Source organism: Ambystoma mexicanum, chromosome 3q (assembly GCF_040938575.1).
Source record: "Ambystoma mexicanum isolate Mex_15411 chromosome 3q, UKY_AmexF1_1, whole genome shotgun sequence".
NCBI classification, from domain to species: Eukaryota; Metazoa; Chordata; class Amphibia; order Caudata; family Ambystomatidae; genus Ambystoma; species Ambystoma mexicanum.
In genome coordinates this window covers 1,170,662,614-1,170,684,592 of record NC_090926.1, presented here as the reverse complement: position 1 = coordinate 1,170,684,592, position 21,979 = coordinate 1,170,662,614, and the positions used below count along the sequence as shown (strand labels likewise).

Sequence of the window (21,979 nt, the reverse complement as noted above, 5' to 3'; positions counted from 1 at the left end):
ATACTGGACATGGAAATCGTACTGATTTTCTACCACTGCCAAACCAGGTTCTGCTATCTCCAGATGTTTTTGGACTACGAGCCCCATGATCCCTCACCATTGACTACGCTGGGTGGGGCTGATGCTAGTTGCAGCCTAAAACAACTGGAGAGCCACAGGTTGCAGACTCCTGGATGTCACTTCTATTTGCACTGGCGCTTTAACCGAGTAAAACAGGTTTGGGCGCTTTCCTGCAGTGCTCACGGAGTTGCAATTGCCTCTCGGAGATCGCAGGGGTCTCCAACCTTTACGTTAGCTAGAGCTACTTGTAGCAGAGGCCAACAGTGGGGAGCTACTAGCGGGCGATATCGGGGTGGGGATATTTATAAACCTCAGAATTTTTACCAATATTTTTTTGGCTCGATTATTTCCCCTCTATAAACAGATGGACTTACATATGCCTTCACAAATATATTAAGAACTTCAAAAACGTCTTTGTTGCATTATTATTTATTAGTAGCTGTCTCAAAAAGACAGATATTTGTTGGACTACCACACAAATATCTTGTAATTTTTGTGCCCCTTCCTTTGCATTTTATGCAGGCTTTCTACATGCTAGGCACACTATTGGTTTCCAAATGTGCATTTCACACTTCACAAAAAATTTAAATAAAAATAAAAAGTAATTTCCTAATTGAAAAATGCTGCTTGCGTTAACAAGTTTTATTTGACATTTTATTTTTGTCAGACACCACACATACTCCGCTATTTGCGGGTAAGATAGCTCAGCGGGTTGAGCACTGGCTGCTGCGATCTGAGCGTGATCTGCAGGTTGCAGGTTCAAATCCTGGCAAGGCCAACTCAGCCTTTCATCCTTCTGAGATCGATAAATGAGTACCAATTTCGGTTGGGCGATATTGCATGTAAATATGTGCTCTGTTAAGCGCTTTGGATTAAGGCACTATATAAATAACACATCATTATCATTATTTGTGTGCCCCTCTGTGTTTTAGCACAAGTTATATTTATAAAGAAGTTATATGCTTGTCAAACTGGTTAATCACAAATAAATGCTTCTGTTATGCTGACAGCAGTTTTTAGGAAATTAAACTGTGGGTTCATGGGTGCCAACTTTTGATTTTCACTACAGGGGCAGAAATATCCCCACCTCAGCCCTGAATATAAGCAAGCAACCAGCCCAACCCATACCCTGGCAAACACATTGTATAGCACTTTTTTTATAAGGCATTGCAAAAAGTCATACGATTAACAACCTGTAGTTTTGAATATATAACATCTCAGCATCGGTCTGTCAACCTGCTGAGCTACCCTGGTAGGCTTCTACTGTACAGCGTGTCTATGGATCGCTTAATGTACTAAAAGTGGGTGTACCTGTGTCATGGAAGTGATTTAAATTGGAAATGTACAGTGTGGAATTTGGAAAGAAGCCACATGAAGGAAATTGCACCATTTTATAAATATTATTTTGAACATTTGCAGGCGAGCGGCAGTGCTACTGTGATATTTTCATTACGTGGTCACAATGATCCTGATCCTGCCCCAGCCCCTCCAACATCTCTGGCAAACAAGAGCAACTTGCTTAAGCAAGACAGTGTCGTGGGGGTGCACAAGGCCAACTGTGGTACTACAGGCGGCCTGCAGAAGCAGAACGTGATACTGACATCTGTCAATGGATTTACAGGCAGCTCCAAGTGGCACAGCAGCAAAGCTCTCTGCCCGCAATTGCCTGAACACGGAATGCAGCGCACCATTAAATAATATAACTTAAGAAAATGTTAATTTTTCGGTATCTTCAGCGCGGGCGACTGAAAAGGCTCAGGCGAGCTACTAGTCGCCCGCGAACGACTGTTTGGCGACCTCTGTGCTAGAGCATCCCTCTTGGTCGCCTGCCTCACTCAAAAAGGTGTGCTTGCCACGGTAGCATCCTATTGGCTAATAAAGGTTCAGAAGTCCGGAAGCCTTTGTGATTGGCGGACTGAAGAGCAACTAAGCCTGAGGCCTCCCACGTTTGCCCGTTCTTCTGGGTTTGAATCGACGCTTCTCTGGGGCTGCAGCAAGAAGCTAGGATGTGTTCTCAGATACAGCTCGAGGCCTAGCAATGTAGGCGACCTGTTTCTGGTTGATTTTTAGTTTTGGCTCAAAGCGCAGCCTGGTGTGAGTGAAAGCTCAGGGCTGAGTGCCAAAAACGCAGGGGGACTGTGGCAGCCGGGGAGCAATGTGCAACACATTTTTCAAGGGTTGCAGTCAATTGAGTTCAAACAGATTTTAGTTTAGCTGCAACTGCTGTTGGGTGGTAAAGTGGTCAAATGTGCTTTAGCTTCACAAAGAACAGGTCTGCAATGGTGAGAATGATTGCAAAAAGTAGTGGAACTGTTAGCAGTAAATTACAAAAGTGGTGGAACTGCACACCTGACCGTTCCTGCTCACTTCGACCACTGTGCACGCTAATGCTATTGCCTTTACTAATGCCAGATAACCCAATACATCAGAAGGATATGACCTTGTGGAACAATATAAGGTGGTATCAAAAGAACTAAAAGGGAATCAAAAGGCTACCCCCTCCCTGATAGCGCATGGAGCGGTTCAAGACAAGATTCTGAAGCCTAGTCTAACATTATTAGATCTCACCAGTAGCGCACACAAATAGGGTAAAATGATTTTATTTTTAAAAATATGTATACAAATTGGAGGACATTATTACAAATACAGTTGCGTTTAAAAATTCGACCACACTATCTGATTAACAGAGATCTGAAAACACTGTGGATTAGGAACATAACATGAGATTAAATATGAGCATATGGTTTTACAGTGCTAGAGTCATCAGGTTGTTGTAATGTTGCGTAATGAGCTATGATTCAATGTGTGGCTCATATCGGGGCTTGTCGACACTATGTTAGGTGACAATTACAGGTCCTTGATGTAGTTACAAACCTGGCGCCTTCCAATTCTGGATTGCCATTCACAGCTCGAGAGCGCACCCGATCCGACTAGCGGTATGTTGACAAGTTCCTCCTCTTTTGCACTATTTAACTAGAGCACAGCCATTCTTTGGCGGCACACCTTTTGACACTTTTTGTGTGTATTGCTTTTCGATGACGTTTTGATTCACCAATCAAATATTCCACCCACTTCCAAGACTCTAAAGATGTCAAGTCCTGACGAGAGTTCGGAACTATTCTGTGAACTACGTTATCCACCTTCCACAGTATAGTCTTATAATAGCCCGAACTTGAAACACCTAACATAGTGTCGACAAGCCCCAATATGAGCCAGACATTGAATCATAGCTCATTACGCAACATTACAACAACCTGATGACTCTAGCACTGTAAAACCATATGTTCATATTTACTCTCATGCTATGTTCCTAATCCACAGTGATTTCAGACCTCTGTTAATCAGATAGTGTGGTTCCATTTTTAAACACAACTGTATTTGTCATAATGTTCTCCAATTTGTATACATAATTTAGAATAAAATAATTTTACCCTATTTGTGTGCACTACTGGTGTAATCAAATAATGTTACACTAGGCTTCAGAATCTTGTCTTCAACCGCTCCATGCGCTATCAGGGAGGGGTAGCCTTTTGCCTTTGTTTTTGTTCTTTTGATATTATTACAACCCTCATGAGTCAGGCCCCCCGTTACCAAAAAAGAGGGTACCATAGCCTTTGTTTTTTGTCTGTCTTTGTCTGACAACATAAGTTGGATCTTTTATTTATGACCGAAACATGGTTCGGTCATACTTCTTCAGCTATGATGCTTCATCTTCTGGTACCCCACGACTACTCCAGGAAATGCATACATCGTTCTGCGCGCAGAGGCGCGGGCATTGCTGGGATCTCTCAGAACATCTGGAATATTTCATATCTTGAAATGTTAAAGTGGGCCAAGACGTCCCACATTGGATTTCTGAATATTATGATATCCCCAGTGGTCGGAGTGTACGAAAAGAAGTAGAGGAACTATGTTCCCTGATATGATATGATATGGCATTTATAACGCGCCTATACACAAGTGTTTCAAATTAACATGCTGGCCTGACCCTGCTCCCTACAATCCACATCGCCACGCAGTGCACTGAAGTGCAAGTTTCAACTTCTTCCTACACTTTTATTTTAAAACTAAGCCATTGCGGAACAGTTTCTTTTTAAAATAAAAGTATAGGAACAATGAAACTTTATTATTAATGTAGTGGAGCACCGCTCCCAATCACTCCCACCTACTCCCAACCACTCCCGCCCACTTTGACCACTGGATAACCCCCACTGATTCATTTAACGTAGTACTATGTTATAGACCGGCCGGACCCGCACAAACCTTTTTAGATAACTTAGAAGATCCATTTCTGGCAACTGCTGGACCTAGATATGCCCATCTATTGATCATTGGAGATTTTAATATCTGGTTAGATGATCCTGCGATCTCTGATTCAGCTGACCTGTGTGATCTGATGTGGGTAGCTCTGATCTGATAGCCTTGACCACCTCTGCGTTGAAGCAACATGGACAGTGCCTGAATCTTGTGCTCGTACGTGGTGGCACCGTGGCCACCTCCTGGTCGGGTCATTCTATTAGATTGTTTTTCTTCAGGAAAATGTATAATGTTAACCATCAGAAGGGACTGCCACGGTACCACAAAAAGGGAAGATCTCCTCTACATCTCAGCTACGGATTTAGTCAATGTTTGGCAACCGTTAACGCGGATGTGGGCCGTGATGAGTATTTTGAAAACGGCTCCAAAGAGTTCAAACTAATTTGTGATGCCACTGCTCTTTTTAAAACTAGAGCCCCATTAAAAATCCTCTTACACGTGCTACTCTCCTACTTTAGCTTTCCTGAAGCAACAACATCATAAAGCCGAAAGAGCATGGAGAAAGTCCAAAAATATCATTACTGTGAAAAAGGCAAAAAGTGCCTGTTCAGTGTTTTCGGTGGAATCACCCACAAGGATGGAGGAAAGGGGACGGGACGTATGAGTAATAGAAGTTACTCAACATAGTGACTAGAGTGCTCATTGCCCTAAGTCCCCATTCTTCCATAGGTGCCACCCACTGTCCCCCGCTGGTACGCCTGGGGCTTTAATATTAGTATAGCCAGGTTTACAAGCATCAGATGTGTCGGGGGGGACTGAGGTGGGGTGCCGGGGCGGGCCTGGTGCCCAGGGCCATGCCCCCACACACTGTGCAGTATTTGGAGGGGGGCTCGGTTTTTCTCAGCCGGGGGTTCTGATGCCCATGGAGCTGTAGGAACGGGGACTTAGGACTATTAGTACTCTAGTCACTATGGCGAGTGATTTCTATTTATCGCCCACTTGCATATCCACTTGCAGGGTGGGATTTAAACAAGTAAGCCCGTGGCTCTCCCTTGGAACACATGCATAAAGCAAGCTGCAAGGCCCCTTTTCCTATAGCGATCACCTCTATAAGTGTGAGTGAACTACAAGCATTATCAGTCTCAGAACCTTTTGTCATGATGCACAATAACAAGATGGTCCTAAGAACACATACACGGTTCTCCCATAAGTCTCCCATAAGTTAATTTCTAAATTCCACATCAACCAATCTATTGAACTGCCAGCATTTTTCCAGAATCCACAAAACTCTGGAGAGAGAACACTCCATACACTAGATGTTAGGAAGGCAGTTATGTAGTCAACAAGACTAAGCCAATAAGGAAAACTGAGCAATTCTTTGTTTCCTTAGCTGCAGGAAGAGATGGGGGCTCTATCTCCAAGGCAGACATTTCTAAATGGATTGTAAATTGCATATAACAATTCTACTGATTAGCCAACAAAATATTCCCATTTAGACCCAGAGCACACTCTAGTCATGGTACTGGTGCGACATTAGTCTTCATCGCAAATGTGCCCCTAAATGCAATTTGTAAGACAGCAACATGGAGATCAGTTCACACGTTCACTCCACATTACTGTGTGGATACACAGGCGAGGAGCAATTCTCAAGAGGGACAGGTAGTGGTAAAACATCTTTTTGCTTCTGTTCCTTCTAACCACTGACCTCCTTCTCCTGATACTTCTTGCTAGTCTATGCAAAACATGTGATTCTAAGCAGATACACAAGCCTCAGAAGCCAACTATTACATACCTGTAATCGTCTTTCTGATGCTTGTATCTGCTTAGATTCATAGGCACCCGCCCGTTCTCCCTACTTTGGGAGTAGAAGGTACATAGACAAACTACACCATAGCTTAGCCCCAATATCTTCTTCAAGTGGCTTGGTCGGGGACAATGCGGCCACATTCCATAGTCACAGGCCATGGCAAGTGACGTACAGAGGCACTGTGGTGTAAAGTGGTCAGTGGGCCTCGAAAAACTACCATAACTAGTGCCCCGGGCATACGTTGCTCATACCAATGCATGCAAATGTGCACTGAACAAAGTAACATTCTTGAAGGTATGTTTAGGGCTAAGTATGTTACATATGTGAAAAGAAGTTATTTTAATAAGTTATGTATAATGTAGATATTTTTTTATAACCTTCAGTTATAAAAACCTTTGAAATTCTGTGAAAACTGTTAGATGACAGGATGGTACGGTTAAGCTTATGAGTTAAAAACCATGCAAATTCAGTGATAAAACTTTTCATTGAAGTGACTTTATGGTTACAGCGCTTAATCTAAAAACCATACAAAATCGGAAGTTACGATACGCAGCCAGAGCTCACGCCCCCACAATGCACGGCTCACACCAGCACATATGACATCACATAACATTATGAGGGTATGTACTGAGTGCATGTTTACCTCAAGAGGAGTATCTTCGTGCTATTGAGAGATACCAGATGTTTATTGTTATCCAACTTGATGATACATGACATCACAGATAACATCACAAATGACGTCATGTCGGTGACATTTTAAGAATACTATGCAAAGAGGTAACACAATCATTTGGGCAATTGCCACCTTGGGGAATGGACTTAGGAAAACTTCCTTAGGAAGTCACCTGTTTCAATGGTGCACAACCCTAAATGGAGACACAATGAGTATGAGCTTTGGCAGGAGGTTAAATAACGAGTGCGGGCAGTGGCAGTAGGATACAATGAGTGAGGGCACAGACAGGAGGTTACAGAGAAAATGAGGGGAGAGACAGAAGGATACTGTGCATGAGGGCAGAATCAGAAGGTAACAAAGTGAGTGAGGGCAGAGACAGGAGGTTACAATGAGTGAGGGCAGAGGCATAAGGTTACAGAACGAGTGTTGGCTGAGACAGTAGGGTATAATGAGTTAGGCCATAGAAATGGGGTTGCAGAGTGAGGGCACTGTCAAGAGGATATAATGATTGAGGAAAAAGACATGAGGTTAAACAGCGAGTGATGGCAGAAACGGTAAAATACAATGAATCAGGGTAGAGACAGGAGGTTACAGAGCGAATGAGGGCAGTGACCGTGGGGTTGTATGAGTCAGGGCTGAGACAGGAGATTACAGAGCAATTGAGGGTAGGGCAGGAGGTTGCAGTGCGAGCCAAGGCAGACAGAGGAAGATACAATGAGAGGGGGCAGAGACAGGAGGTTGCAGAGCGAGTGATGGCAGAGACAGTAGGATACAATGAGCGAGGACAGAGGCATGAGGTTACAGTGTGAGAAAATACAGTGAGTAAATACAGAGACAGTAGTATACAATGGGTAAGGCCATAGAAGGGGGTTACATGGCAAGTGAGGGCACCGGAGTGGTAGCAGAGGGGCTCTGCTTGTCTGGTGAGGTGGGTACTGTTCCCCCACCAGCATCCAGATATTAGTCTGCTGGAAGAAAGAAAATGAGCGAAGGGAAGATAAGAGGATGGGAAAGGGGGAAATAGATGCTACAAACAGGAGGTTACAATGGTTGAGAGGAGAGACAAGTGGTTAAAGAGCGAGTTAGAGCAGAGGCAGGATGTTACAGAGCAAGTGCTGGCAAAGCCGTGGGGAGACAATGACTAAAGGCTGATGAAGGAGGTTAAACAGAGACTGAGGACAGAGATAAGGAGATACAACAAATTAGGGCAGAGGTAGGAGGTTACAGCACGAGTGACAGCAGTGGCGGGAGGTTACAGAGCAAGTTTGCAGAGCAAGTTTGCAGTGTGAGGAAGCATAGAGACAGGAGGATACAATGAGTGAGGGCACAGAAAGGAGGTTACAGAATGAGTTAGGGCACAGACAGAATAAATCAATGAGTGCAGAGACAGGGGGTTACTGAATAGGAAGGGCAGAGACAGTGCGAGGGCAGAGACAGGAAGATACAATGAGTGAGGGCTGAGACCAGAGTTTACAGAGCGAGTGGGTGTCCAGACTGACAGATACAATGAGTGAAGGCAATGGCAAGTGGTTACAGAACAATTGACAGCAGAGACATGAGATTACAGGGCGAGCAAAGGCAGAGACATGGGGTACTATACCAGACGGTTGAGAAAAGAAGTCACAAGGTGAGTGAAGGCAGAGAGAAAGTGATACAATGACCGAGGGAAGTGATAGGAGGATACAATGAGTGGGGCCAGAGAGAGGAGGTTACAGAGCAAGTGAAGGCAGAAAAATGGTATACTATGATTGATGGGCGAGACAGAAGGATGCCATGAGCAGTGGTGGCTCGTCCATAATAGGCGAGGGGGCGTCGACCCACTGGGTCTTGGCCCCCTTGCGCCCATTATGGAGGAGCCGACAGCCGAGGAGCCAACCCAGTGAAACACTGAGTGCTCCCTCAGCTGCTTTTTCCAGCCAGCTGAAGGGGTGTCCCTGGGCTGGCTCTGGCTGAACTGTCAAAGGGAAACATTGTTTCCCTTTGATAGTTTAGTTCCCCAGCTGCGCAAGCTCAATGAGCCAAGCAAGGCGCTTCCCGAGCCTTAGATAGCTCATTGGAAATGCTGGATGGGGAACTGCAGTTTTGTATGTTGGAGGGGGCACTCCGGCGCCTCCTTGTACAAACAGACAGAGCAGGCAGAGTGGGGTGTCTCGTCACTCATGCGCAGGCCCCTGCATGCATGTACAGAAACCAGGAAGCTTCCTGGTTCCTGTTCATCCTAGCAGGGGATGGAGTGCTAGGGAGGAAACTTCAGGACAACCGGAAGAAGGCACTTTTATGTTTATGTATTTATTATTTAAATATGTGTACGGATGCATGTATGCTTGTATTATAAGTGAGTGAATGATGATAGGTGTTTGTGTGAATGAGAGAGTGCTTGCTGTGTGTAGGTTGTGTAAATGTGTGTGTGCTGTGTGTGTGTGCTGTTCCGTGGAGCTTATTTCGCCGAGTAAGAAAAAGAATGCCTTTGTTGCAAAATCTCCCTTTCTAATGGCTAAAATTAGCTCTCCTTCTGAGGTGCTGCGGGGCCCTAGGGTGGTATTTTTTTACTTTGCATCTGTGCAATAAGAAATACCATGGCCACCCCCTGGGCCCCACTGCACCTCAGAAGGAGTGATTATTTTAGCCATTGGGGGGGATATTGAGCAACAAAGGCATTCTTGAAATGCCTTTGTTGTACAACCCTCCTCCCACTCACCAAAATCAGCTGACATACATACATAACCACAATGATTGTTTACATGTGTGAGGTGCTGGGGCCCCAGGAGACAGGCATGTCATTTTCTTTTCCAATCACTGCAACCCCAACTCATTTCACACCCACACTCCAAGTCTACCCTCATCCTTACCAAACCCCTTAAATCAAACAAACAATCCCTTTTTTCCCTCTATTTCCCCCTTGCTTTACGCGCTCCAATGTGGTGCTCCGTCAAGTCATCCTGCACAGCTTGGCCACGGCACTGTGCCTCTGGGGAGCAGATGGATCTTTAAACAATATAGCATCCGCAGACCTCTTTTTCACTGTGCACAGAAGACTGGTCCCTGCAGTGAGGTGCCGCAGCTGAGTGGTGCTGACAGGAGACCTTCGACATCTCAGAAAGCCTGGGGCCCAAACCAGGGATGCCAAATGTGCAGATGGGCCTTTAATCACCTTAACCCAAACAGGCCCACCACTTAACAATTGAGTACATGGTTGTACATGAAGCAAGTTTATTGTACAATTATCAGGGGAGCAGTTACATGGTGTTCCAGGACCAAACTAACACAAGCTTCAACAAACCACCTCAGTTCATGTCCTATATACATTTTTACAACAGTCAAAACACTCCCAAATACTTTGTTGCAATCCACCCCCCACAAACATGATTGGAATAAAATCTCTTCAAAGAAACCTCATCTTTTCCCAATTCCTAAGTTTTCATTGGCTAGTTTTATCTTGTCATCTTCCGATCATTTACAGAACACGCCTCTTCTTTGGATTCGTCCGTAGTAGGTCATGACCTCAGCACATGATTAAACATTGGTATTGAAACATAATTCATTACTAGCAATAACTGGCCTAAGCTCTTTAGCCTTAACTTTTAATTTGCACATGGTTCGCGTAAATATTTCAAGCAATATGAGGAAGGCTCAGTAAATAATTTCTCTTTGAGTTAGCAATACTATCTCATTCCCCAGGTCACCAGTCCATTCAAACTTTCCAATCTACAAAACTGCCACTTTATCTCACTATTGATTCTCCTGGGGACCTTGAGCACTGATTTACCCCGCGTAAGCTCACTATATTGAGATTCATGAATTCCCCATGTATTTGCATAAATTTGCATGTATGTTTTTACATCTGGTGGGTTTGACATTTAATTTTTCTACGCGTGTGCAAGCTAATATGTATCAATTTCCAGAGAAACAGTAACGCTAAAATAATATATCCCATCCATAATTAACTACTCTTTGATCCATATGGGATGCACCATCGTGCACCAGTTTGCCACCAGCCCCACTTAGCCAGTTATTAATATGGCGTTCACGACATGAACCCCTCGTAATCATGGAGATCTTTCCTGACCACCCCAACAATTTTTAATGGTAAAGACAACTGGAATTTGTTCTTACATGGGGAAAGTGCCCTATATTGGCAGCACACACATGGACATGTTTTCTTGTAGTATTATTACTGACTTATTGGCAAAGGAAACTTCAGTATGTTCTTATATGTGAATACTAGGGTATAATGGTTCAGTGAGCATGGAAATGTATGGGCACAGCCACTGTGAATATTTTCATACTGGAACATATTTTGGGCGCAGGCATGATGGCAATGTGTTGGAGAAGAGAAATCCTCCTGTGCACTGTTGGTGACTTGCATCTATTGGATTTTATCATGAGTTACCCTACAAAACCAATTGCAAACTGTTTGGCTTCTACCCCATTTTTCTAAACCCTGTGCTCTGAAATGCACCATTTTAAACAATTATTTAAAAGAAATTCTCAGGGGGAGAACCCCGCCAAACTCCCCTTGATTGGTTAGGGCTCCCTCGCTATGCTCGGTCGGTATAGCATACCTGGGAGAAATATTACACCCCTCCACTTAAAAAATTCACTAGTCGCCACTCACCATGAGTGAGGGCAGAGACATTACTTTACAGACAAAGTGAGCAAAAAGATAGTGAGATACTCAGAATGAAGGTTGGGGCCGGCAGTTACAGAGCGAGTGAGAGTAGAGGCAGGAGATTACAGACAGAGTGAGGGCAGAGACGGGAGGTTGCTGAGCGAGTGAGGGCAGAGGCAGGAGGTTTAAGAGCGAGAGAGGGCAGAGGAAGGAGGTTGAAGAGCGAGTGAGGGCAGAGGCGGGAGGATGAGGAGCGAGTGTGGACAGAGGCAGTAGGTTTCTGAGCGAGTAAGCCAGAGGCAGGATGTTGAGGAGCAAGTGAGGGCAGAGTGAGAAGGTTTAGGAGCGAGTGAGGGCAGAGGCAGGAGGATGAGGAGCAAGTGAGGGCAGAGGCAGGAGGTTGCTGAGTGAGTGAGGGCAGAGGCAGGAGTTTGCTGAGCGAGTGAGGGCATAGGCAGGAGGATGAGGAGCGAGTGAGAGCAGAGGCAGGAGGTTGCTGAGCGAGTGAGGGCAGAGGTAGGAGAATGAGGAGCGAGTGAGGGCAGAGGCAGGAGGATGAGGAGCGAGTGAGGGCATACACAGAAGCTTAGAAAGCGAGGATTGTGGGCAGAGGTTTGAAGATATGAGTGACGGCAGAGACAGGCGGATCCCATCAGTGAGGACAGAGGCAGGAGGTTGCGAGCGAGTGAGGGCAGAGGCAGGATGTTGCGAGTGAGTGAGGGCAGAGCCAGGAGGTTGCGAGTGAGAGCAGAAGGCAGGAGGTTGCAGAGAGAATAGCAATGGGATGTTTCAGAATGGTGATAGAATAAAGCAGTTATTGAGGAGGAAGGAACGACAGGTTACAGGGGTGCGTTACAGATAGTACAGTGCTAGTAATTATGGGTGAAAAAGATTAAGGGGGACGCGGCAAAATCACAGTGAACGCCCCGCCCAGCAGCGCACCTGGACAGTGAAATAGGCATTTACCGACTCTCCTATCAAAATGTGCCGGACCCGTGAAAATGCGACCCCCAATGCAGGCAGCGCCTGCGTCCCATTGCTGAATAATGCATCATTGATCCTCGCTCGGTTTTCTGCTATTGAATTAGTTTCAGCGGTTATAGGGAATAGTTAGGTGGGCAGACATTAGAAAGCTGGGCTTTGAGGGGCAGTGGCTGCAGCAGCCAGGTTGAGGGTTTTGAGGAGAAGTAGACACCTGCAGACTCGAGTGCTTTGAGGGACAGAAGGTTTCAGAAAAGTTGAAGGCTTTGACAGTAGTTGGTTGTTGAGAGGGTGCGGGTTTGAAAGGTAGGTGGTTGATGAGAGGTTGAGGGCTTTAAGTTGCTGTAAAACTAAGGACTTTGAGAGGCAGGAGGTTGCAGGAAGGATGAGGGCTTTGAGAGGCTGAGGACTTTGAGAGGCAGGAGGTTGCAGGGAGGTCGAGGGCTTTGAGGAGCAGGAGGTTGCAGGGCGGCTGAGGGCTTTGAGAGGCTGAGGACTTTGAGAGGCAGGAGGTTGCAGGGAGGCTGAGGGCTTTGAGAGGCTGAGGACTTTGAGAGGCAGGAGGTTGCAGGGAGGCTGAGGGCTTTGAGAGGCTGAGGACTTTGAGAGGCAGGAGGTTGCAGGAAGGATGAGGGCTTTGAGAGGCAGGAGGTTGCAGGGCGGCTGAGGGCTTTGAGAGGCAGGAGGTTGCAGGGAGGCTGAGGGCTTTGAGAGGCTAAGGACTTTGAGAGGCAGGAGGTTGCAGGGAGGTCGAGGGCTTTGAGACGCAGGAGGTTGCAAGGAGGCTGAGGGCTTTGAGAGGCTGAGGACTTTGAGAGGCAGGAGGTTGCAGGGAGGTCGAGGGCTTTGAGAGGCAGGAGGTTGCAGGGAGGCTGAGGGCTTTGAGAGGCTGAGGACTTTGAGAGGCAGGAGGTTGCAGGGAGGTTTAGGGCTTTGAGAGGCTGGAGGTTGCAGGGAGGCTGAGGGCTTTGAGAGGCTGAGGACTTTGAGAGGCAGGAGGTTTCAGGGAGGTCGAGGGCTTTGAGAGGCAGGAGGTTGCAGGGAGGCTGAGGGCTTTGAGAGGCTGAGGACTTTGCGAGGCAGGAGGTTGCAGGGAGGTCGAGGGCTTTGAGAGGCAGGAGGTTGCAGGGAGGCTGAGGGCTTTGAGAGGCTGAGGACTTTGCGAGGCAGGAGGTTGCAGGGAGGTTGAGGGCTTTGAGAGGCAGGAGGTTGCAGGGAGGCTGAGGGCTTTGAGAGGCAGGAGGCTAAGAGGTTACAGAGGGCGAGTGAATTGAGAGGTAGGAGAGAAGTGCGACACCCGTTGCAGGATTCGGCGAGTTTTCAACTGGGCCGCGCTATGTGCAGATATTGTACATAACGCTAAGAGCGTGGGCGCGCGCAGCTGCAGAGGAACCATGGAGAGGCAGCGTCTTCGATGAAGTGTGTAATGAGGAACCAGAGTATGAAGACATCCTGTCGCAGTTCGTTGCCTACCTCTCTCCTCGGAGTCCCCCATGGCCACCCCGGATAGGTCCACTCCAGGCAGCCCTAGAAGCCGGCCCCGGCCGCCGTGTGGCCGAGCTGCCGGGGTTCAGGACCCGCAGGCCTCCCCCTCTGAAGCGCGGTGCCCGGCGGCGCTCGCATGGCCCATCTGCGTGTCTCCACGGCTGGAGGCGGCGGCGGCGCTTGCGTGCGGTCCACTGCGAGCGCTTCCTGCCTGCCTGCCACACACTCTGCACAGCAAGGGCCGGTCCAGGAAGCGGAGGCGCTGCAGTGCAGAGTGAGATGTGTGCAGCCGAGGGCTGGGTCACCCGCCACCTGCCTCGCGGGGAGCTAGAGGTGCACAGCGGCCACACGTTAACTAACCGGGGGGGCCACCTAGGGAGGGAGGGGGCGCTGCCTCATGGTGCTTGTGCAGATTTCATTCAACAATTCAATTGCTTTAGAAAAAGGTGCCAAATGCAGTGCTGGAAGTGGATAAAGGCTGCATTCAAAAAGGAGGGAGTGGGATGGCCGTACAGCTGGCAAAGGCGGTAGGAGGTAGGGGGTGAAGGAAAGGAGTGTGGAGGTGGGGGGACCAGGATCACACACTTTGGCAGAACAGTGAAGCAGGGGTTTTAATCAACTATTCAAATTTGACAGCCTATTTCCAAACTTTATTTGGTACAAATAGTTTGGATATCAAGGCCTACAGTAATAATGTCTTATTGAGTTTTCTTACAAAAACACAAATTGCAAAATAGAGCCACATGACAGCATGTAAATCCTTACAGTAACATGTTAAGCCATAACGACTATAATTGTGGCTTTACTTTTCACATCCAGAATGGTGAACTAGAAGTGCCAGAATGTAAGATAATGTCAACCTGTATAATCCTCCATGCACTTGAAATGTTCTGCCACTAATGAAATAAATGTGTTTGCAACCTGTGAGGAATTCGACCAGGCACATTGTGGGTATGTGCTCACGTGGGCTTTTTTAAATTTTAAATGAAATTGAATAATGGTAGATAAACCTCCAGAAAGTGTGTGTGGCTAATCTGCACACATTTTCATATGCTAATCGCTCGACATACACATAGACCTGTGTTCTCTGGGTGGACACAGCCTACAGGTGCCGTCCCCCGTCATATTTAGTTGGAATATGACAGCCAAGAGTACATTAAGGCATCTCAGAAGGGGGATGGCAAAACCTTCCTCTTGCCAAGGCCATCCTAATTAACCAACAATGGCTCCATGGACCCTCCCTGCCCTTTGTTAGCGGCTGCTAGCTGCTTTACATACTAATCAGAGTTAATTCAAACAGGCCCACGGGGGGGACTGGTTGCAGGTCTAACAAAGGACAGCAAAACCCCAACAACCTCTGAAATGCACTGTGCCAACCGGAAGCCAGTTTACGCCTCTCAGTATCAAGGACAGTGACCTGTCATGTCTGTGGCAGCTGTTTACAGTAGTCATTCCCGCAAGGGGATCCCATTCAGAAGGTACAAGCATGTGGTTTGGTGGCAACCAAAAGTCTGGTCTTACTCAGACCTCGTCACCCTAAAACGCAAGTGTAGGGTTGCAGAGAGGAAATTGCATGCTTCAAGTTCATCCTCTGACAAACTTGCCTGCCGCTTGCTGCAAAGGCAATACCGGCTCTTCGTCCTCACCAAGAAGAGAGCTCTTATCGAAGCCCGCGTCTCTGCGGCATCTAACAACTCGGCCGAACTCTTTAAAATCTGCAAGGAACTGGCCAATCCTGCTGCAGTCTCTACCTCTCCTGTCCATTCCCAGGTCCTCTGTACAGCACTTGCTTCTCACTTCATCTCAAAAACTCAGGACATCCTGTCCTCACTCGCCTCCTCTCACCCCCCTCCTGCTATTCTCTGCTCTTCCTCTGGCCCTTCTGCAGCCACCCCTCCTCCCTCCTTCTCGGCCTTTCCCCTTTTCTCTCCAGACGAGGTTTATAGACCAGTCCGATCTATGAAAGTCTCGTCGAAACAGGTTCACCCCTGTTCCTCCAAAGCTATCAAGGATCACATCGACTCCTTGGCTCCTGCACTGGCGGATTTCTGCAATCACTCCTTCACCACTGGAGTCTTCCCCTCCCCCCTGAAGCACTCTCTTGTGCACCCTCTTCTTAAGAAACCCTCTGCCGACCCCTCCTGCCCTGCTAACTATCGCCCAATCTCCATCATTCTCTTCCTGGGCAAGCTCCTGGAGAAACTGGCCTTCTCAAAACTCAATCTCCACACTGAATATGTTGGTTGTTTCATGACCATCAGTCTGGCTTCAGAGCTGCCAGCAGCACGGAAACTGCTCTCCTGAACATCCGTGAAGACCTGCAAACTAACCTCGACTCTAATACCCCTTGCGTTCTTATCTTGCTTGATCTCTCTTCTGCCTTTGACACTGTCAACCATGCCATCCTGCTCTAACCGTCTCCGTGATAGCCTGGGTATCAATGGTCAGGCTCTGGCATGGCTGACTTTCCTCTCCGACCGACCCTCCCAGATCCAACTTGGGTCCTTCCTCTCTGACATCTTCTTCTCTACCTGTGGTGTCCCCCAGAGATCTAACCTCTCTCCCTGGCTGTTCAAGCAATATCTGGCACTCCTTGCCCACCGCATCGCTGCTCTCTGTCCCAACTTTCAGTGCTATGCGGATGATACCCAGCTCATTTTCAGGCTACACTCGGCCTCCTCCTCTCCTTCCCTCATCTCTGACTGTCTGTCCGCTATCCAGGAGTGGTGTGCTGCCAATGACCTCTGCCTTAATGCCAGTAAGACTGAGATTCTACTCATCGGCACACCCACTCCCTCCTTCCCTGCAGCCCTCTGGCCGGCCTTTCTTGGCCCTTCTCCCACTCCCACCTGCAAGGCTAAAAACCTCGGGGTCATCTTTGACTCTGCACTCTCCTTCTCCCCTCACATCTCTGATGTCTCTAAGAAGTCACACTACCAGCTGCACCTCCTTAGAGGTATTCTTCCTTTCCTCTCCTTCCCCCAGAAGCTCACTGTCTCCAGAGCCCTGGCCCTCTCCAAGCTGGACTACTGTAACAGCCTCTATCTAAACCTGCCTGCCTCCACTCTCCGCCCTCTGCAACTTATCCAGAACAGGACCGTGAGACTTGTCCTTGGCCTCAAGCTCAGGGATCGTATCTCTCCAGGACTGAAATCTCTGCACTGGCTCCCAGTGGCTGCGAGGATTAAGTTCAAAACCCTCTGCATTGTACACAAGGCCTTTTGGGGTCTGGGGCCGCAAAACCTTCAACTCTCTCTTCCTAAATACCTTACTTCTCGAGCTCTTCGCTCATCTACCTCCAACTCCTTTAGGTTCAGTCGCTTCTCCAAGCAACGAGTTGGTGGCAGATCACTCTCTTCGGCAGGGGCCTCTTTCTGGAACAGCCTCCCTGCCTCTCTGAAACTCGAGGAAAACCATCTCCGGTTCAGGAAACACCTCAAAACCTTCCTCTTTGCTTCTGCTTTCTCTCTTCCCGTCCCTTGCTGAATTCCTGACTGAAATTGCACTGGTTACCTGGCCACCCTTTCTGATCTCTGGCCCAGGCCCCGTCAATTACCCACCTGCACTGCCTCCCTGGCAACCCCTGCACTTGGGGACCGTTTTTCTGAATTCCTTCAGTCCCCCTACTAGCACTTACGTCTGCACTTCCTTGCACTTGCCACCAGCTGGCTGTTTTATGTGTCTTATTTATTCCACTTCCCATGTACTGCACTTTCCCCACTCCCTTTGCCCTGCACACTTTCCTTTCCCCCTTTCCCATGCACTTGCGCGATCTGAATTACACCTGGCCTAGTAGGATCATTGTCTGTCCTCCCTTTGTCCCCCCCTTGCCTCGTCGCGCCTTGAAACACTTATGTATAGGTGCGTTATAAATATCATATCATACTTCAGCTTCAAGGGAGACCTGCCGCTTTAATCAGGAACCACAGAGGGCTCAATTAACCAGAGAGACCCTTTGATCCACAACAGAGAGGAAGATGGATCGGACTTAGCATTACATGCTTTCACCCCTTTACCTTTTCTGTTGCAAAGCACTCTAGTTATGACCTCATGCATACAGGAGATTGTTTGTGGGGACCCAGGATTGGTTCATTAAGGTACACAAATCACTGTGGATTATTTGGCTTTAAAAGAGGGTCAAGCCCTTCTTTTGGGAAGATCATCTGAAGACTTTGCAAGGAATGACAAGAAGAACTCAGCATTGGACACTGGCTGAAGGTACAGTTTGCCTTACAGCTTCCGTCGGTGAAGGAAGACAAGGATGTCCAAAGTGGGAAGCAACATACCTCCCCTAAATTTCTCCCAAGAACAGAGGAAGATACTGAATCCAGAGGACCCTGGAGCAGCTCCAGAACTCGTAACCAGCCCGCACACTGTTTGCCCTGCTAGGCTCTACAGCAAGTCTCCTAGGTGGGAAGTGACAGAGAGTCTCTGAACCAAACCAAGGACAAGGCAGTTGCCTGCAACACTCTACTCAGCTTTGGGTCATCCACCTTAAAGGGCGACATGAGCCCAGTGAAGAAGGTAGAAGTAGTGCATTGACATGCATCCATACGCGTTAAAGGACATTTTCGAGCCAATCAAGTCGCTCGAGCTACAACCGACTGCACCACTGACTGTTGTCACGTCGAAGTCACTAACATCATCCAAGATGCCTCGACCAGTGCTTCAGACCCACCAACCAGCATTAAGAAAATGATTCCTGACCCCAAACTGCCATGTAGGCCAGCCTGCAGCTGTCTGTCCAGCCAGGCTCGCCGAACTGCCTGCCGCCTGATATCTGCATTTGTCTCTCGTGTTTGATCTCTGTCGCAGGAGCTGCAAAGCGCCCGGAAACTAACTCGACCCTGTCGATCACCAAGAACGTCTACAAAAACAAGGTACATTGTGGTTCTGTCCCCCTGGTACTTCTCCAAAGTCCCCTAGTAAAAACAAAGAGGTGATGGCTGGAAGGTTTTGAATTAATCTTAACCTCTGGCATAGCTCTGGGCAACCCTCCAGACCATCGTTCTTCGTCTGCCAAGCCATTTCAGAAGGGGAAAGACCATATGCAAAGCAGGCTTGGTCCCACCCCAAAAGGTGCAGTCCAGCACGAACTGTTAGGTCACATCCCTTCTGTACGAGACCACAAGCATCCTCAAACATGTTTCGGCCTTGTTGGCCCTCATCAGTGAGGAGTAGCTTGGGTCTCTAGGCCCAGCAGCCACGGAAGCCATGTCTGGGCAAACCCATCCCACACGGGGTGACAAAGCAAAAACAAAGAGGTGATGCTTTAAGGTTTAGAATGAATCTTAACCTATAGCATTGCTCTTGGCAACCCTCCAGACCAACGGTCTTCGCCTGCCAAGCTATTACAGAAGGAGAAAGACCATATGTTATTCAAGCTTGGTCCCACCCCAAGCCTAATTTGCCCTTTGACATTTTATGACCCATTGCTCCCTTTGGGTTGAAACCAAGTATCCATGAACTATTGCGATTAATTACTTAACCAACTACCCTCCTATCAGTATCCGAAGCGCATCCCCTTCTTTCTTGTAACTGCCTGCCCTCTGCATTCCTGACAGGGTGGGTTGTATTTTGTAGTGTGCTAGAACTGTCTGTTGTGATAATAATAAAGTAGATATGTGTATATAACCTTGACTAGACAGTCCTTTTTATCATTGGGTAATACATTTATTTTCACTGTATTGCAACTAACCAACGATCCACAACCTTGCATAAGCCTGCTTTTCTGTCCTGTTACCAAAATTGGAGAAGGAGGTTTACAATTTGCTCGTGTTTACAATCTGTTCGGATCCCTTCTTGTGTACTAGAGGTGTGGGGCTGATGGTTTAGAAAACCGATATTCATCCCTGGACCACTGGTGCCCCGGAAGTTGATTCGTCACACGTTAATGACCTGGAGAGTCAGGGACGCTGTGTTTGTGTGTTTGCATAGCTGAGACTTTGGAAAACTGCAGTGCTTGAATGTCAAGTTGATTCTATATTTCGCTAAGGGGAAAGAGAAAGCGCCCATGACACAGGCCTCTGAAATGCTATCAGCCTACAGACTGTATGTGCGAAATCATTTATATAGGCCCGACTGAAGATGCGCCGGTGCTCGTGGGGGCCCTTTTCAACATGATGGTTGGCGGCCCCCCTTGCTTAGAGCCGAAAAGAACAGTCTACGGCACCTGTGGGGGTGCATATAATATAATGGAGATAAAGAAATACATCCAGCGGTTAGAAGCCACTGATTATCACAAGACGGCTAGCAGGAAGCTGAAACACTAAATTCCAACTGAAACGCTATAAATCCTTCTTTGTCAGCAAGGGGCTGATGTGGAGAAATTGGTGTTACAAAAGGCAAACACATCTGTATATCCAGAGTGAAGTGACAGCCGGAAGGGCTCAAGCAAACGCAGATTATAAAACGAGCGCTGCGAAGCGCTCTTTTAAATCCACAGAACGAAAGTATTATAGCAAGAAATATGTGTTTTTGTGTCATGAGACTACTGACTGCCAACATGGGGGCCGTTGGTGCCCCCCTGCCCCACTGAGGCTTGTGGCCCCTATCAACTGAAAGAGTTGAAAGGCCCCAAAGCCGTCTCTGGATTGATACTTTAAAAACAAATGCGTTTATTGTGTTATGGTTTAAACATGCAAACCTTTCACAAGTAAAACAATTATGACACATTCATTAAATATACTATACAAATAATTCATATTTCGTTATTCTTCATCACTCACATTAAAAGAGAGTTCATATATATCTCAATTGAATGTCATAAATAAGGTCTGATACATTACAATTGGTCAACTACACCCCTGTACTCATTTCACCAAATTCACGAATCAAATCATTCGTGAGACTTAAAAAGTGTGGGATTAGAGGAGGGGTTCTTTGCACAATGACTATTTCTATCACACATGTCCTCCTTAAGGTACCTTAAGACCTTGATTATATATGTGACTGAGTTACCCTCAAAGCAACTTTGCCATTGATACTGGGATCCCAGCCATACATTGCTGTATGTAAATATCCCCATGATAACGACCAGGAGTAGTGTGGAAGGCTGGGCAAACACTCACTATATGCCCAAGTGTTTCCTTGTCTCGGGATCATTACAATAATGGCAGGAGGGTCCACAGATAGGCCTTCCTGTCCCTTCTGTTAGAAACAGGTCAATTCTCAGTTCCATGAATTGCCTTCTGAAATAGTGGTTAGGGGATTTCTCTAGCTATGTGGGCAGTATGCTTCGTTTCATGTGTACCAGACTAAGATCCCCAACCAGCTTGCCTTTCCTATACTCCATACATTGGACTACCCAGTCCAAATCCCACAGCTTCTGTGTCACAGTACTTGTGTGCCCCCTCTAAGAGACCCACCGTGCAGTTTGCTTCTTCTAAGGGCATGTTGCATTTAAGAGCCCACATTGCCAGATATGTGCACTTGTTTTCTGTCATTAAGGTATTCAGTTCACGAAATGGAGTATCCTGGGGGTGGCGAGGACATTCCCGCGCGGTCTACTCTTCAGGGAAGTAAGTCCAAGTACAAAGCACCTTGCTTCTCTTAGAAGTCTTTGAGGCAACCTTTATACCTTGCGCCAAAGTCCTGCTTCAAGGCTATCAAATATCCAAATTTCCTCCTATCTAGATCTAACTTTCCTTCCGCTCCTAATCCAGTCCATAGATTATATACGCAAAGTGACCTTGGTGGCGTAATGTTTGATAATGGGGACTAGAGAAACCTTCCGTATTTACGTAGGATTTTCATAATTTTTTAGATACAGCCATCTATTTTGGCACTTAGTGAGGTGACAATAGCACTCTTGCTCTTTCCTCCAAAGAGAGGTACTCCTAAATATATAAAACGTGTGTGAAAGCCTGTGTGCATGGGTCAAAGTGCAGGTTTTCATTAACACAGTAGGACCACTATATATGCTAAGGCAACAACTCGCTCTAGCGGTGACAACGAGCGAAGCTTAGCAAATTGGCACTACCTCTATTATACTGAGGCAACAGCTCCGTCTAACATTGACAACTGGCAGGGTGTCTCTACTGCGCATGACTGCATCGAACATCAGACAAACATACGTCTGGCCTTTTATTATACAGGATGGTGTGGT

At 47.1% G+C, this 21,979-nt stretch overlaps 1 protein-coding gene across 3 annotated transcripts in view; it reads right to left on the bottom strand.

Annotated features, from left to right (window-relative positions):
* Positions 1–21,979, bottom strand: part of GMIP (GEM interacting protein) — a 588,802-nt gene that overhangs the window by 412,837 nt on the left and 153,986 nt on the right. Inside the window, exon 1 of one of the 3 annotated variants that reach the window (XM_069604015.1) lies at positions 13,861–14,162. The exons of the other annotated variants lie outside the window; for them this stretch is intronic. Within the exon in view, the coding sequence (XP_069460116.1) occupies positions 13,861–13,882 (22 nt within the window). The 5' untranslated portion in view covers positions 13,883–14,162. Of the gene's footprint in view, positions 1–13,860; positions 14,163–21,979 lie in introns of those variants that run through there. 3 annotated transcript variants of the gene reach the window in all.